The 18,116-nt window shown below is 42.4% G+C and overlaps 1 protein-coding gene across 1 annotated transcript in view; it reads left to right on the top strand.

Annotated features, from left to right (window-relative positions):
- Positions 1 to 18,116, top strand: part of LOC115113308 (tight junction-associated protein 1-like) — a 121,680-nt gene that overhangs the window by 57,925 nt on the left and 45,639 nt on the right. The window contains exons 2-4 of the mRNA XM_029640822.2: positions 4,468 to 4,578; positions 9,481 to 9,532; positions 16,393 to 16,587. Coding sequence (XP_029496682.2) covers positions 16,435 to 16,587 — 153 coding nt within the window. The 5' untranslated portion in view covers positions 4,468 to 4,578; positions 9,481 to 9,532; positions 16,393 to 16,434. The remainder of the gene's footprint in view (positions 1 to 4,467; positions 4,579 to 9,480; positions 9,533 to 16,392; positions 16,588 to 18,116) is intronic.

Consider the following 18,116-nt stretch of genomic DNA (forward strand, 5'->3'; position numbering starts at 1 on the left):
CCTGAGCGGTATGATGGCTGCTTGGTCCTATGGTGTTTATACTTGCGTACTATTGTTTGTAAAGATGGTGGTACCTTCAGGCGTTTGGAAATTGCTCCCAAGGATGACCTAGATTTGTGGAGGTCTACAATTTTTTTCTGAGGTCTTGGCTGATTTCTTTGATTTTCCCATGATGTCAAGCAAAGAGGCATTGAGTTTGAAGGCAGGCCTTGAAATACATCCACAGGTACACCTCCAATTGACTCAAATGATGTCAATTAGCCTATCAGAAGCTTCTAAAGCCATGACCTCATTTTCTAGAATTTTCCAAGCTGTTTAAAGGCACAGTCAACTTCGTGTATGTAAACCTCTGAACCACTGGATTTGTGAAACGGTGAATTATAAGTGAAATAATCTCTCTGTAAACAATTGTTGGAAAAATGACTTGTCATGTACAAAGTAGATGTCCTAACCAACTTGTTGAAAAGAAATGTGTGGAGTCGTTGAAAAACAAGTTTTAATGACTCCAACCTAAGTGTATGTAAACTTCTGACTTCAAATATATGTCAGAGCATAACAACATACTGTTACTGTTGAAACCATTTTCAAAATTCGTTCATACTCCCTTATTTTACTGGTGACATCTCGGAAGAGTTACCAGACCAGGAAGTTAGCTCCCTATCCATCCGGGAATCCCACACTCCATAAATCCCAATCTGGTGAAATTTGTATCGAAACATGAACAAAAAATTAAATCAGCAATTCACATATCACAATCAATTTGGAGTAACTGTCATCCCTATTTAACATATTTTTCCTTCTACATGCACAAAGTGCATTTGTATATTTACCCAGAGACCAGGACCCCAGGGAACTGGTAACTTTCTCTTCAAATACATGATTCACATTGTGATTCAAAAACATGTTAAATCAAGAATAACCGCATTCGAATAACCTATCAACTTAGAATTACAACTCTTGATAACTCCATAAGGAAATGATAGTATCTCATAAAGCAATGGTAAAATCGAACAGAAACGGGTGTTTCTCATTCATTTTATAATTAAATCCCACCTGTATCTATCATATCTAGTGAGATTGGTCAGGCTTTACCAGAAAGTCAGGATACAGGGCATTCGACACCATTAAATATTTCCTATCCCTTTACTTTTCCTGTCCTTCAGAAACCATTTAAAAACCTTCCAAATATTTCTATCCTTCTGCATACCCAATTTAAAACTGAATTGAAAAGACCCCATCCAAAATAAATCCACTTTATCAACACCACTAACGCATATTTGTAACCGGTAAAGTCTGTTTTTGTGTGTGCGTTTTTGACCTATGGTTTCACACATGAACAGGCCTCACTAATCTGGAACTCCATTTATAGCCCACTCCATAATTGATGTGCTTTTACACCTGCATTGTTTGCTGTTTGGGGTTTTAGGCTGGGTTTCTGTACAGCACTTTGAGATATCAGCTGATGTACGAAGGGCTATATAAATAAATTTGATTTGATGTATCTTTTATTTAGTATGTACTATACTCCACAACCACTGCACCACAATGTTCATGAACTTACAAAAAAAATTAAGTTAATTTTAGGTTTAGTAACCCCTTTGCTAATTCCTCGTTACCCCTCTCGTTACCCCTCCACCCTTTCGTACATTCTCAAAATCTATATCAGAATAAAACTACACACAATGTCTCATTATATCCCCCCAAAAAGAGTGTTTGGCCAGATTATTTAAATTTTGTTACCTCTAGAATACATTCCCCTGGCATTTGGCCTAGATTCTTCAACCCAAAATATGTTTTCCTGTGCCAATTTTAGCCAATTTCTCGTCCTAAGGAATCCGTGATATTTGATCCCTGGCCTCTATTGAACAGTTGGGTAAGACGTGATCTCATACGTGTTCCTTCAACTAGAAACTGTAATCTCTATGAGCCGCTATCGATCGAACCGAAGCTATACACCGATATGTGACTTTTCCTCTCCTGCTACTCTCAAAAGGATTTGTTGTTGCTCTTTTGAAAAAGATGCAAAAGCTTGTTTAGCGGAATTTCCTTCGAGTACAGCAGGTTTCAGTATCACCATACACTCATTCTTCCAATGTCCGATGCTCCCTGTTTTAGATGTGAGATTATCTCCTTACGCTTCGATGTTTTGCTGCTACGTTTCTTTGTCTTACCTTGGCCATTGAAACCACTGTTAGTGACTTTCACTGTGGTTGTATTAACCCCTCGCACGTCTTGCGAAGTGAGCGGATTTATATTCAACTCAAACATCTTGCTCTATTTTGTCCTCATCCCCCCCACAATTGTCATTTTGATCGCAGGTTTCAAACCTGCCATCAAAGCAGAAGTACAAATTCTATCAATGTACTCACGCACCCAGTCTTTTTGTCGCTAAGTACCTCTATTAATTCCCCATATTCGAGCCGAATTGGTAGAATGCTTGTGCGCTTATTTCAGCTACTCCATTGCTTTATTAAAATCCTCTGCTTGGAGAATCGGGGCCGTCTGACGCCATATGAATAGTTATTATTCCCAAACTGTGTCTAGGGTGTTTTAGATTTCTTCACTCCTGTCTATAATACACACCTTCTATTATCTATTTTCCAAGGTAGCGCTACCCACTTCCACGGATAATAATTAATTGGTCACTTAACACCTTGTATTAGATAGACCTTGTATTAGATACAATAGCGTCTGCAAATGTATTACTGGAGAATACCGATTACTTAATGTCTTATTCCAGTATTGTGCCTCAAATATCACTGTTGTTGATAACCCACATTACCTAAATTATTCACACTTGTCTTCCTCTTTCCACATAATCTGTCATGGTTCTGTACCCAACAGGGCATCTAACCAACCTCTCTTTATTGCTACTGCTAATACTTGTAACTCAGTGTTTGAATATCTTATTTTTCCTTTGTTTTTGTTTTACTCACTAGCTTCTAGAACTCTCGTCTTACAAAAACTCACTGCAGCTAGGATTTTTGTCCTTTCTACAGATCTGAGGGGAAGGTCCCTAGTGGGGGTATATCCTAATACGGAACCTGCCCTACACTGTATTGTCACTCCTGGATCTCGCAGAGGAAAACCTCCACTCGGGGCCTATCCTAATGAAACTTACGCTATTCCTGATTTTTACCTGGATCTCGCAGTGGAAAACCTCCACTCGGGGCCTATCCTAATGAAACTTACGCTACTCCTGATTTTTACCTGGATCTCGCAGAGGAAAACCCCCACTCGGGGCCTATCCTAATGAAACCTATGCTACTCCTGATTTTTACCTGGATCTCGCAGTGGAAAACCTCCACTCGGGGCCTATCCTAATGAAACCTATGCTACTCCTGATTTTTACCTGGATCTCGCAGTGGAAAACCTCCACTCGAGGCCTATCCTTATGAAACCTATGCTACTCCTGATTTTTACCTAGATATAGAACCTACCCTGCACTAGATATTTATGACTAGTCATTACACAATGGGCCTAGCGAATAAACTCAGGCTCTCTAGGTCCGTATCCTATAATTGTTCAGCCTACGATTCTCATCTCCCCAAGATGTCAGAATCAGTGGAAACAGGTGTAGGAACTGTGCCTTCCTTGTTTGTTGCCAGCTCCACTGATCTGGACTCTCTGGTTTGACTACAAATCGTGGTGAACCCTGCTTGCAGCGCCAAGTGTTTTGGTTCTAATTCTCAGAGTAAAAAAAGTTGACAGCTTAAACCATTTTATTCTTCCAAGAGGATCAATACAGCTGCATCAGACAAAACATGTTTCCACCACGACAAGTATATATATACTCTTATTAGGTACTACTCCTTCTCTCCAATCCTTACATCTTTTATGGTTTGACAGGAAGACGAAGTAATAGGGTAATAAACCGTCAACTCCCTCATTTGCCTAATCCAAAGATGTCCACCCATATCCCTACAGCAATCCTGTGACTTCCTCCTGTCCACCCAGCACATTCCAAAGCCATCTGGCTCCTACAGATAACCATTCACTTCTGACGTAAAAACCAGTCTCTAGTAAAGCAATATACCAAGTTTAACCCAGAATCCAACACTTCCAGACAGTTCCATCCAAGCAAAAAATTTGTTATCAAGGCTAAATGTATTATCAAGGCCTTCTCCTTTCGTGTCGGATTCTGACAAATAGAGCACAGTGAGTCACTTTGAGAAGGCACAGTGGCTGTCTAAAATTATAGATTTTTCTCAATAGAATCCTCATGATCATTCTAGAGTAGAAGAGGAAGCTAGCTAGTGTGTGGCAGCAGTCAGTCAGTCAGACTGTGTAGGAGTGAATGTAAAGGACAGAGAATGAAACAGACTCCCTTATGAGGCTTGCTTCGCACACACTGTCCCTTGAGCCCCAGCTTCGTCTGGCTTGTTACCGTATCCGAAGAGTCGGGAGATTGACAGCCCAGAGGTACTAACACGGCTGTGTTTTTCCATCCACCTTCTTTTGTTTCAGGTTATCAGTAGCCCAGAGGTTCACATGCCAAGAGAGAGAGGACGAAGAGGAAACGAAGAGGGGACACACTCAGGGTGATGAGTCTGGAGCACGCAGCATATACTCTTAAAGGTGAGGGACTATTCATATGCGATTCTCTCTATAATCCTGCTTTCGTTCTCTCCCCGTTTCTCACTCTCTCTCCCCCTCTTGCTTGCTCTCTCTACCTCCTCACAGACACACACACACACAAAGTATGCTTTCCATTCATTACTCTCTGTCCTTGGTTTTTCTCTCTTTCTGTATGAAATATGCACAAAATCACTCCAATTATACTGCTAAAATACACATTAATTTCCCTTCTGCACATTGTGGTGTTACTGTTTTGTGAATTGCTTTTAAGTTAAGTTTAGCGTGGCACACTGTGAACCTCCTGCTGTTTGGATGTTCTCCTATGGTTTCCACAGGGAAGAATGCTTTTCACTCAGGTTTGAAATAGAACCGGTTTAAACAGGTTTATTTATTCATACAAGAGGATTATGTAATGTTTTTCTGTTTACTTAATGTAAATGAGAACGAAGAGCCACTTCTTTTGTAAATGTTTGGTCTTTCGTTGTTGCGTTAGTACAGTAGCTCCAGCCTCATTATAATGGTGGAGAATGAAAGTCAGCCGCCCAGGATACACCAAGTCAAGAGCCCTCAGTGGCACGTAATGACTTGGGTTATTATTCTCTCTCCCATACGTGACGTCCTAGGAAGAAAACAAATATATATATTTTTTTCTTTTTCCATGGGCTCAGTTATATGAACCGTAGCCATCTCTTCCTCCGTTAAATTATTCAAGCTTCGCCCAAACAACACTGAACACGGCCATGTAGAGCACACCATCGCCCAGTCCAGGTGCTTGTTAATAATAGAGCACTACCCTCACCTCAGTGGAAACGTGTTCATTTGGGTTTTTGCAAACGACCCTCACTAGGCTCGATTTATATGTAGCTGCTTTTTGATTAGACCAATTCAGGTGACTAGTGCTGAGCAATTAGTGCTTTTTGAGGTCTGTTTGATATTTTAATTATTTTTTTAAATATGGTTTTCGATGTTGATTTAAAAAAAATGTATATATATTTTTTTTAACGTTAAATGCACTATGCATTATGTGGGTTGAATGAATAAAAAATGACAAGTCCCATTAATGTAGTTGACTGCCCATTACTGCTTATTTCACTTAGCCATAATTTATTAACATTACTTTAATAAGATATTTCAGTTGTGTATATTGTTTTGTTTCATTCCAAGTCATCTCATCTCTACATGGCTGCTTCAAAGTAAATAAGGCATACTGTTATGACTGCTGAATACCAACTATTAATCACTTAGATCCCGTATTTTCAGGTGGAGATGCATCTGCTCTCCCTCGAACACGTGCTCTCTTCTCTCCCTCTCCGTGTTTGCCCCACACAGACCCGACAAGTAGGCACCCAATGGTTTATGGTGATTATAGTTAATTACCACATTTTCTGCGCTATACTATGTAGCATATTGGCCTGTTGGAAACTACAACTCCCTACTACATCGCGCAGTTCGAGCTTGATCCAATTCATCTTTCGAGAAACTGCGCATTGAGCTGACGAGAAAAAAAACTGAACAAAATGGAATTCAAATAATTGAACCGATGTTGGTCAATTAGCTGTTTAAAAACCAAAATATTGCTGAAATGTTGGTTAATCGCTTAGCACTACTGAGTACACAAGCTGTGTGCCTTCATCTCGCCCCTAAAACCACCCAATTATTGCCTCGGCACCAACAGCTGCTCTAATTGGTCGTTGAGGCAAAATGGCGGTACAATCAATTAATTAAACTTTGTTAGTCGAGCACAATTTTCACAAAGTAATTTGTTACAGAAAGTTCAACAAAGCCAAGGCCTTAACCTCCCAAGAGCAAGCCTTAGAAAAACTCTCCCAGAAGAAAGGAAGAAACCTGGCAAGGAACCAGATATAGGGGAGAGTCCATCTTCCTCGATTCAGCTGTTCAGGTAATGTCAGTTAAGGTCAGCCAATTGTCCTCTTAAAAGCAGTCAATAGAAGGCTGAAAATAGGATGTTGGACAGAGCAGGGTGACCACTGGTAACTGGATGCTAGACATGGAGTTAAGAGCCATCTAACGAGACACATTCGCACAAAATGACAGCAGGGGTTGCACCGATAAGGAGGAGCAACATCCCATCAGTTATAAACAGAGTGCTGCCAGGGCAGAGGCAAAGGAAACACATCACCATTAGGGTTCTCCTAAACCAACCCCGCTGTTCAGGGTGGCCGTAAAGATGGCTCTTAAAATAATAATAATATTTCTATGGCTCATAACATCATAAAGCTCTGTGGTAGTGCTCTTCCCATAGCTGTGCCCTTAGGCTGTAAGCCTAATTTAGACTTTAAAAATGGAATCTGATTCCCTAATGTTGACTGGCTTGTTCAATAGTAAATGAGCCCTTTCTAAAACACTGTGGGTGACCTTGGGGAGGACGACACTATGGCTGTGTTTAGACAGTCAACACAATTCTTATATTTTTGTCACTAATTGGTCAATCGCATCAATCTTTTCACATTAGCTCTTTTCCAGAGCTGATCTGATTGGTCAAAAGACCAATTAGTGAAATCAAGATCAAGATCAGAATTGGGCTGCTTGTGTAAAAGCAGCCTGTGTTCCATTTTCTCCTAGTTTGTAATCATCATGATTTTCAATTAAGTAAAATATCACACACTGCTGTGTGCCACTTTTTAGAAGCAGCCCTCTTTACTGTCTCTGGTCCTCAGATAAATATTAACCCCTGCCGGTTAGCCATGGTACTGTGAAGATTTTATTAAAACATGGAATACTTTATGATGAGTAATGGCCTTGCTGTGTCTCAGCCTGTGGGGTAGATACGATGATGGTGGTCTGAGGTAGTGCCATTGGAGAGTGTGAGACTGTGTTGGAACTGAAGTGTGTGTGTGTGTGTGTTTGTGCGCGTACGGGTTTGCACTTTGCAGACTTGTGTGTGTCTGTATGCGCATGTGGCTGTATTCATCAGTACCACCGGCTGATTGTCACGCATTGCTGGCGGCCATCGCACAGGCCTTCATGTGTTATTCTCTGCCACATCCCCCTGCAGGGCTTGCTTATCCACAGCAAAAGGCCCTGAACGGCACAAAAGAAAGAGCACTTTTACACTGAATAAATATGGTATTGGATCAGGTCAAGGCAGATAGACTTTGTGAGAACAGAAGAGACAGTGGAAAATATTTAACTGGAAAGCTGTAGTAAACCATTTAAAATGTTGTTTTAAGCTGGATTTATTTAGAAAAAGAAATACATATATATCGCCTTCAAGAGATCTTACAGCAATATGAAACACTCGCTGTGTTAAACAAGAGTATTCTCCATTTAAACATACGCTACCTGACAACGATATTTACATTTTGTGCGGCCTTTTAAGCATTCTAGTACAGTTGAATATTTGAAACGCACACACTGAGCAAAAAGTTATTTTGTTGGCATTTACGTATATCCCCATTACCAGTAAAACATCATCAAAACGTATTTCTTTAACTTACTTGCTGTGCTGTTTCATTGTTCATTTGTTCAGTCGTTTCATTCTCAACCCGGATTTTATCATACATGTCAAGCAGTGAAGTTTCACCTCTGTTTGTCACGTGCGCCGAATACAACCGGTGTAGACCTTAGAGCGAAATGCTTACTTACAAGCTCTTAACCAACAGTGCAGTTTAAGTTTTTTTTTAAAAGGTATGAAGTAAACAATAGATAAGTAAATAAGTAAATAAAAAAATTTAAAAAATAACAGTAGCGAGGCTATATACAAGTGGTACTGGTACAGAGTCAATGTGCGGGTGCACCGGTTAGTCGGGCTATTTGAGGAAATATGTACATGTAGGATAAGTTAAAGTGACTATGCATAGAGGATAAACAGAGAGTAGCAACGGCTTAAAAGAGCGGTTGTTGGGTGTGTGGCAGGAAACAATGCATAGTTTGGGTAGCCATTTGATTAGCTGTCATGGGTCCATTTCAATCTTCCATCGAGCTGTGTTTAACATTTCACCTGAACTCTGTTTCTAGTCTGCATCGAAGTAGCGGTCCAGGTACCTAGCATCGAGGATGGTGGCGACACAGTAGCCGAGAATTGAATGTTCATTGCTCTACCATAAGCTGCCTCCAATGTCGTTTTAGAGAATTTGGCAGTACGTCCAACCAGCCTCACAAACACAGACCACGTATAACCACGCCAGAAAAGGACTTCCACATCCGACTTCTTGACCTGCGGGATAGTCTGATACCAGCCACCCGGACACCTGATGAAACTGAGGAGTATTTCTGTCTTATTTTAAAGCCCCTTTGCTTGGAAAAACGAATAGTGATTGGCTGAGCCTTTCTCCCAAGTGGGTGGACTTGGCTCCCAAGTGGGTGGGCCTATGCCTTCCCAGGCGAACCCATGGCTGCGCCCCTGCCCAGTCATGTGAAATCAGATTTCCTTACATGACCTGTAACTCAGTAAAATCGTTGAAATTTTTGCATGTTGCGTTTTATATATTTGTTCAGTATATAACTGCCACCAAATCAACGGTAATTGAAGATCAGAAAAGTGGAGCACTGAATGTTGTGGGAAGAGTCCTGCTGTCAACCATGTGTGAATTTCCACTTGTGTCACACTGCTCAATATTTGATTGAACATTTTCGTGAGGGGGCCTCAGAACAGTTTTGAGTGTGTGAAAAGTTCTTGGATTTTCAGTGACCCATTTTTGAAACCTGTTATCATTGTGAACAATGTCACTCAAATCCCAGTGGACGTCATTACAGAATGTTGGTAGGGTTGTCTCAGGTGAGTGAGTCCCCTGGTGCTTCACGATTCTAGAGGAGGGAACCCAGCATAGCAGCACATGCACGGAATCCTTTCTATCACGTGTGAAATGAAATCGCTAACTATTGGCTACTTTTCTCTAACCCTTTTGATCTAAATTCAGCCTGCTCTTTTGTGTGTTTCAGAATGCCTGTGACTTAGGAACCTGTGGATGAGGACATCGCTGGAATAACTTGAGTATGGTGCTTATTTTCGTAGAATCATTTTATCTAGATTTATTTCAGTACAGTATGTTTAGCACAGTACAGTATAAAATCACAGTGCAGTTATCACATCCATATTATGTACCTTGTTATAGCCTAACTAGCTTAAATAAAATCGGACCGTAAGAGGCGAACTTTAGGTTACTTTGGTAAATTTGCGAGGAATGCAAGTCAAGATATTGCGAGAGGGAGATTACCAAGAATAAAAAAAAACAACTTTTATTTAACTAGGCATGTCAGTTAAGAACAAATTCATATTTCCAATGATGGCCTACCGGGGAACAGTGGGTTAACTACCTTGTTCAGGGGCAGAACGATAGATTTCTACCTTGTCAGCTCAGGGATTCGATCTAGCAACCTTACTGGCCCAATGCTCTAACCACTAGGCTACCTGCCGCCCCGAAATATACAGTGCATTAGAGAAGTTTTCAAACCCCTTGACTTTTTCCAATTTTTTTGTTACTCTAAAATTTATTTAAAGCTTTTTTCCCCTCGTCAATCTACACCCATAATGACAAAGCCAAAACAGGTTTATAGATTTTATTGCAAATTTATAATGAAAAAGGAATTACATTTACATAAGTAAATGTACTCAGTACTTTGTTGAAGCACCTTTGGCAGTGATTACAGCCTTGAGTCTTCTTGGGTACGACGCTACAAGCTTGGCACACCTGTATTTGGGGAGTTTCTCCCATTCCTCTCTGAAGATCTTCTCAAGCTCTGTCAGGTTGGATGAGGAGTGTTGCTGCACAGCTATTTTCAAGTTTCTCCAGAGATGTTCGATTGGGTTCAAGTCCGGGCTCTGGCTGGGCCGCTCAAGAACATTCAGAGACTTGTCCCGAAGCCACTTCTGCATTGTCTTGGCTGTGTGCTTAGGATCGTTGTCCTGTATGAAGGTGAACCTTTGCTCCAGTCTCAGGTCCTGAGCCCTCTGAAGCAGGTTTTCATCAAGAATCTCTCTGTACTTTGCTTCATTCATCATTCTGACTAGTCTCCCAGTCGCTGCTGCAGAAAAACATCCCCACAATCTCTGTTGTTATCATCAATGCATAGTCACTTTAATAACTCTACCTACATGTACATATTACCTCAACTCACCGTCTGCACATTGACTCTGTATCGGTACCCCCCTGTATATAGTCTCGCTATTGTTATTTCATTGCAGCTCTTTAATGACTTATTTTTATTTCTTATTCTTATCTGTATTTTTTAAAACTTCATTGTTGTTTAGGGGCTCGTAAGTAAGCATTTCACTGTTGTATTCATTGCATGTGACTAATAAAATTTGATTTGAAGACAGGAGAAATACTCCAGATATAAGACTGACCCTAACCCCCCGATACACAAACTATTGCAGCATAAATACTGGAAGCTGAGACCGGAGGGGTCGGGAGACACTGTGGCCCCATCCGATGATACCCCCTGACAGGGCCAACCAGACAGGATACAAACCCACCCACTTTGCCAAAGCACATCCCCCAGACCACTAGAGGGATATATTCAAACCACCAACTTACTACCCTAAGACGAGGCTATATCCCACGAAGATCTCCCCCACGGCATGAACCCAATGGGGGCGCTAACACAGACCGCAAGATCACGTCAGTGACTCAACCCACTCAAGTGACGCACCCCTCCTAATGTGCAAACATTTCTATAAACCTGTTTTCACTTTGTCATTTTGGGGTATTGTGTGTAGATTGCTGAGGAATTGTTATTTATTTAATAGATTTTGGAATAAGGCTGTGAAGTAACAAAATGTGGAAAAAGTCAAGGGGTCTGAATACTTTACGAAGGCACTGCATGTGCACGGTTCTTTCTGCCTGCACTCTCCCTTGCGATGGCTCGCCAGCTCTTTCTCTTTGCTTATGATGCGAGTGTGTGTTAAGCTTTCATTCTGTGCTTGTAGAATATCCTATTCATTGATGAAAGGCCCTGCTGTACTGAAGTTGCAAAACATTGCAAGCCAAGAAATTGTGAGATACAGCGTTTGTTTGCCGATAGATAGGCCTAGTACATGGTTCTGACGCTGTCTGTCTGGTGGCCGACCTGCCTATACTGTACCCCTCCCCTCTCTCTCCATCCCTAGCTAGCTTGCTATGAATGATGCTGGTGTTTGTTCTTGGAAGTACGGCAACTAATCAGTCTCCTCCGTACCCAAAATACTGAATCTTAGGAGTCAATTCCTTGTGGACTCGAATCTTGACACTCAGAAATGGGAAATGTCGACTCTCCATCGTTGTTAAGTTGGAAAAATGGCAGAGAAAGGCAAGTGACAGCAGTGAAGTCCTGTATGGCAATTTTTGAGAAGTTAAATGAGGAAGTGTAAACTTTGCAGTAGCGATGCACCGATATGACATTTTTGGCCGATTTAGCGGCCTTTTAAGCATTGTAGTACAGTTGAATAGTTAAAACACACATGGATGCAGAGGTCTAAGGCACTGCATCTCAGTGCAAGAGGAGTCACTACAGTCCCTGGTTTGAATCCAGGCTGTATCACATCCGGCTGTGATTAGGAGTCTCATAGGGCAGCGCACAATTGGCTCAACGTCGTCCGGGTTTGGCCGGGGTAGGCCGTCATTGTTAATAAGAATTTGTTCTTAACTGACTTGTCCAGTTAAATAAAGGTTACACGCACACCACACTGACCAAAAAGTTATTTTGTTGGCATTTACGTATGTCCCTGTTACCAGTAAAACAATCAACCTATTTCTTTCAATTTACTTGCTGTGCTGTTTCATTGTTAATTTGTTTAGTCATTTCAGTCTGAACCAGGATTTCTATGGAACGCCGTTTGGGTCTTTGCGTGTCAAAAAAGATACACTATTTGACGTGTCAAATAACACTATTTGACCAATCAGGACCTGAATATGACAGCACATCACATAATTTAACGCGTTCATTAATTTTCTACGTAGTTAATGCACATTGATTACGCTGTCACAACGGTTCATCGATAAGTATGCTAGGATGCTGGTAAAGTTACCTCGCACACCTACAGTGCTGGTCATAAAAAAGCTAGCTAGCTCATGGATGCAAACAATGTTCTTCCCCATAAACATAGCAAATTTACACAATTTGTTATAGTAGCATAGCTAGGTGTCATCTAAAATAACCCTAATTTACAAGACAGTTGTTTAATTAATGGTGGTCGGACCCATCTATGTGAAGCTAGCCACAATAGTGGACTTTGCGGTTAGCCTTAAATCAAAGTATGGCATAATTCTACTATTTGTATTCATTTGCATCACTGTCAATTATATACTTTTATTTTATACCCACTATTGTGCCTAATCCTTATTGTGGCTAGCTTCACAACACATAACCCGGTCCGGTCGAGCCTCACTAGCCAGATGAAGCTAGCTGGCTGCTTATAACGTTAGCTTTGGGCAAAAGGGTTAAGTAGCTGGCTAATTTAATTTTCAATAGGCAAACAAGTGGCAACCTAGCTAATACTTACTCACAAGGATTCCTAAATCATTGGTAAGAATAATGAAAATGACTGCAGTTTCTGCTGGTCATTGTTTTCAGGCTGGTTGTATTAGTACTAGCTAGGTACCAAGCTAAAGCTAGCTACCCCAGAAGTTGCGGTCGAACAAATTATGCTTTATTACCAACGCGGTATTTTAAACACATTTTTTGTGGCCGGTGTTTGCTTGTTTGCAGACTTTTTTTTTTTTTACAGCTTTGACAGTGCTACTGTATATTATTTGACACACAATGACCCAAACGGCATTCCATAGTATGTATGTTAACAAGCTAATAGCAGTGACTCTCTTACTGTGAAACTCCAGTAGGGCAACGTCTGAAAAATAGCGCACTTGGTAGTGTGTACCGGTGCTCGACCAGTCGGCGAAAGCCAACATCACCCATGACAGAGAACGGTTGATTGTCAATGGTAATGAATTCCTGAATTGGCTTTAATGGATTTCGCCTTTGAGTTGTCTCGCTTAAATTTTCTTACTCTTTCAAATGACTGCTGGACTTGTTGAATGCTCACTCCACACAGCAGACATTGTGGGCTAGGTTAGGAATGCTGTGTTGCTCCAACTTCTTATGTGGTGTCATTACATCATGTACCACCTACATTATATAGGTATCCACGTCAGCTTTGACATCGGTTTTGCACATCTTCGTTAAACTAGACATCGGGCCGATGTTGGCATTTTTAACTAATTTCGGCCGACTCCAATATGTTCACCGATATATGGTGCACCCTACTTTGCAGCAATGGTAGTACAGGTGCAAGGCTTAAACTTTTTGAAAGGGACGCAGTGTGAGACCCAAACCGTTGCTGGCAGCAGGATTGTGAATTGAGACGTGGAATTTTCTGACCTTTTCGTATGGTTTTGATGAAAAACTGATGATTACAAAAAAAGGCGGTTTAAACGTGAAGATATTTTCCATTTGTCACATCCCTAATATGTATCTGCTCCTGTGTGTCATTATTTTAAGGTGGAAGAGCTGTGTTTTCCCATAATGATGATGCTGTTTAGTTTTTTTCAAGTCGTTTTAGAAAATGGGATCTTGTGGTGTGAAAATCTTTAAAAGAAAATATATATATATCTTTTTTTTAAACATATTTTACATTGCTTATATTACCATAAATAAAACAATGAATGTTTTATGGTGTGCGAGTGTTGCACCCTTTCCTTTTCAATGATGTTGGCTTGTGGCATCTATTTAATCTCTTGCAGCATGTCAGTATCATCATGCATCAGCTCAGAATAGTTTATTAGATTTCATGTCACGTACACAAGTATGTCAGTGACTAGGCTTTGCTATAGTGTGCTGTAGTCAATTTGACTTTGTTCTAAATACCGCTGTACCTGCTAGCAACTAGTATTGAGATGTCATCCTCCTTTAATCAGAATCATTTCATTTGATGTGCTGTAATTTCAGACATACACTCACGGTTCCTTTACCTGACTGGCTCTGTGCTGTAATTGCGTCTGATCATTCATTCCAAGGCTGATTAACTCGTGCACTCATTTACCCAGACCCCCTGTGTCTCATTCAAATACTGTCTTTAGGGAAATGGCATTCAAAAATGTTCATGTTCCAATTGAGGGCTGTCACTTCAGATTCACTGTAAGTGATTTCATCTCTGATAAGCTGAAGTTTGACTTCCTTTTATAAGATATCGTAAACTTGGCCTTATCAGTTATAATAATGGTGTTTTTCAGGCAGAGCTTTAACTTAGAAGACCCATCAGAAAAAAAATACTGATTTGGGGGATTTTCACAAAATGTAATGAATTGAATGGTCATTTGGAGGATGGATTGTTGACGTTTGACATTTTGTATCTAAAAGCATAATTGAGAAATAATTCATCGAAGTTGGCATATGACATTTTGGCCTTACCCAGGCCTCCTTTAAGACTCCATAATGTTTTATCTCTCTGCAATCTTACTCTATCCCATTGACCTTCTGATTTTGTCTGTATTCTAGCATCGCAACTTTATATAGAATTGGAAAACAAGACATAGCGGTGATTGGCTTTCCTCCATCTTTTTTTGTTTTTGCTTGCCCGGATAAAATTACATGCAGAACTATGTTTCATGAACGGAAGATAATCAAGCAAACATCTGCTCCTCAGTTGGCAATGGTGGTTGTGTGAAATTTGCATAAAATAGAGCTCAACTTTTTCTACTGCTTTGCTAGCAGGGTTCTCACTGCTCACCTTCCCACAATCCCCTGCACATTTCTCAGCGTGCCCTCGCTGAAAATGAATGGGGGCAGTACTTCTCTTGCTGGTAAAAACACGCTGTTAGACTGAAGAGGGGGTTGAGACCTTACTATATTCCACAATAACGTTTTCCTAATCATTATTTATTTCAGAATGCTCTCATCAGGGATACAAATGGTTGTCCTTCAATCTACCTTTTTTCTATCTGAACCTCTTGAAATGATTTCTATGGCTTACACTGCAATGAGTGCATCAGACTGGCATTAGCAACATTGTATAATGGATATAGAGAGGACTACAGTATCCTAGTCTGTGCTGGCAGGAAGCATAGGCAGCTCTATGGTGTTTCTCCACTCACTGGCAATTGGATCCACAGGGCTATAGAGTGACTCAGCGGAAGCCAAGTTATCAATCAGAATGGATATAGTGACGCGTCCTTCTCTTGTTCAGCTTTAAGCTTTTTAGTCACTAGTGTGGGTATCGGTGTGCATGTGTTCCTAAAAGTACCTTCCGGTGCATCAGTGTGTGCTTGTGGTCCATGGTTTGGTAGGAAATGAATCCACCCCCCCCCCCCCCCCCCTAACGAATGTGGCTTGTTTTCCCGTTCTAAACTTAGCCCACTATAATCAATTCTGCCAGCCCGTGGACTGGAGTTTAAGAGTTCCTCTATTGGAAACACACTTCTGCTTGTAATCAATCGTAGGCTTGAGGGCATGCTCAGATTTTCCTCTCTTTCTATTGCACATATACACATACTCTGCAGGCAGAATTCTGAGAGCAGATATTTTAAAGCCCTCCACATCACAACACAAATTGACATGTGTATGATGTTCATTTGAAGTGGCATCCCAAACCCCTCCCTCCACTCTCCACCACTAACAGTCTGCACCAGGCAGCCACTTTCTTTACTGTCCAATGCTGCTGCTCTCAAAGCCCTATTGATTCAAACCACTTTTTCGTTGCAGCCACTTTAGGAGAGAGCGAGAGCGGCAGAGTAGAGAGCCAGGGAGAGAGAGAATGGTTGTGTGAGAGAGGGAGAGAAAGACTGGGGAACTGGACACAGACCTTTACAGCTGGCTTTTTGCACAGAGCAGGACTCAGGGCTGCTGCTACTTCCACCACATCTAATGCTTGTCTCCTGGCAGGAATAACAGAACGGACAGACAGACAGACGCTGAACGCCAAGGATGACGAGCGCTGCCCCGGCCAGGAAGCCTTACCGCAAGGCTCCGCCTCAGCACCGCGAGACACGAAACAGCCTGCCCTTGTTTCGAGAGGACCTTAGTGGGAGCACGCCGCCTGCCCACACCGCTGGCCCCAACCTGCCTGACCCCTGCCAGGTAATTCGCATTCCAAACCATACCCCAGGTTTTCAGCGATCAAGGTTCACAGACCCCTACCCGAAATGCCCAGTTAGTCCTGAGGGCCGCAATATATTCTCCCCCTCCTGGTCTCTGCTCTCGGACAGCGAACTGGACGTCTCCAGCCTGTCTAGCCTGGAGCTTACCGTCCTGCCCCCACCCCGCATCTTCAGCCATGGAGGCATCACCGTGGGTGTCACTGCCAACCAGACAGCCAGGGATCTACAGGGGACGAGCCACTTCTTGAGCCGCAGTGAGGGCTTACTCGCTCTATCTGGAGACGAGGACCTCAGCTCAGAGGACTCCCAGCGAGGTGGCCACTCCGCCTCCATAGCCCAGTCCAGTCGTAGCATGGAGCGCTCGCTGGCCTTCAAGGACAATGCAGAGATCCTGGTGCCCAGAGGTGGTCAGCACCACCAGCAGACATCCTTCCAGAGACCAGCCCTCCCTCCTAAGGGGATCCTAAAGCAGCCCAACCAGCTGGGCGCACACTTCTCAGACCTCAGGAAGTCCAAGTCTGTTGAAATGCTGGGCCAGTGCCGTGGCCGGAAACCCGAGAGCAAGTCTCTGGACAGGGAGACTGAGAGGAAGGATCTGGGCAAGACCTCTTCTATCAGACAGGTTTCCCCATCTTCTACCTCATCCAGCTCAGCGCCCTCAGAGAGAAAGATACAGTTTCTGGAAAATAAGTTGAAATTCTCCAACTTCCTGAATGATGTCACCACTAGGGTCATCTGCCCTGCCAGAATGCAGATGCTGGGTGGAAAAAAGCAAGAGGCCCCAAGACCAGCTAAGGGTAACCAGCACCAGGCACAGAATGCCCCCCAGACTCCTGAAGTGAAGAAGCGAGGAGCCGAGAGGAAATCTGAGAAGAGCCGGCCGTGGGACGAGTGGTCCTCGGCGCTGAACAGGGACAGGCCTTCCAGGAAGGACAAAGAGGGCCGGCCAAAGACCTGGCGCATCCCCCTTAGGAAGGACAGCCCCGACCAGGATGTAAAGAAGAGTAGGGCAGACCCTGTCAGGGCAGACCCCCATCGAGAGGGAGCAAGGCCCAAAATGGAGGGGCCCATCTACAGTCATGTGGGGGGTGGAGGGGACTCCAGCTCCCGACGCAGCAGTGAGACTGATTGGGAGGACAAGAGTCGGCAAGGGGAGCATCACCAGCACCAGCCCTCTCAGCTGGAGACCAGGACACAGCACAAAGACACTATGAGTAGACCCACAGCTAAATACATGCCCCAGCCTCCTCAATCTGAGAGGGAACAAGTGACAACTGTATCACAACACAGCTCTTTTTCAATTTTATCACAGATCAAGGTATGTGAGGAGAATTTCTCCTTCTTTCCCCCGTTCATTGTTGTACGCCTTCCAGAAAAATAATTGGAAGCCTTCTCAACCAATTTCTGTGTATTGTGTCGAGAGATTATTCAACCTGCGAGTTGCTTAGCTACAACTCTCGTTATATTATAAATAGAAATTACATTCGCCATTAACGGAAGGTAAGTCAT

The sequence above is a fragment of the Oncorhynchus nerka genome, linkage group LG28 (assembly GCF_034236695.1).
Source record: "Oncorhynchus nerka isolate Pitt River linkage group LG28, Oner_Uvic_2.0, whole genome shotgun sequence".
In the NCBI taxonomy this organism is placed as follows: domain Eukaryota; kingdom Metazoa; phylum Chordata; class Actinopteri; order Salmoniformes; family Salmonidae; genus Oncorhynchus; species Oncorhynchus nerka.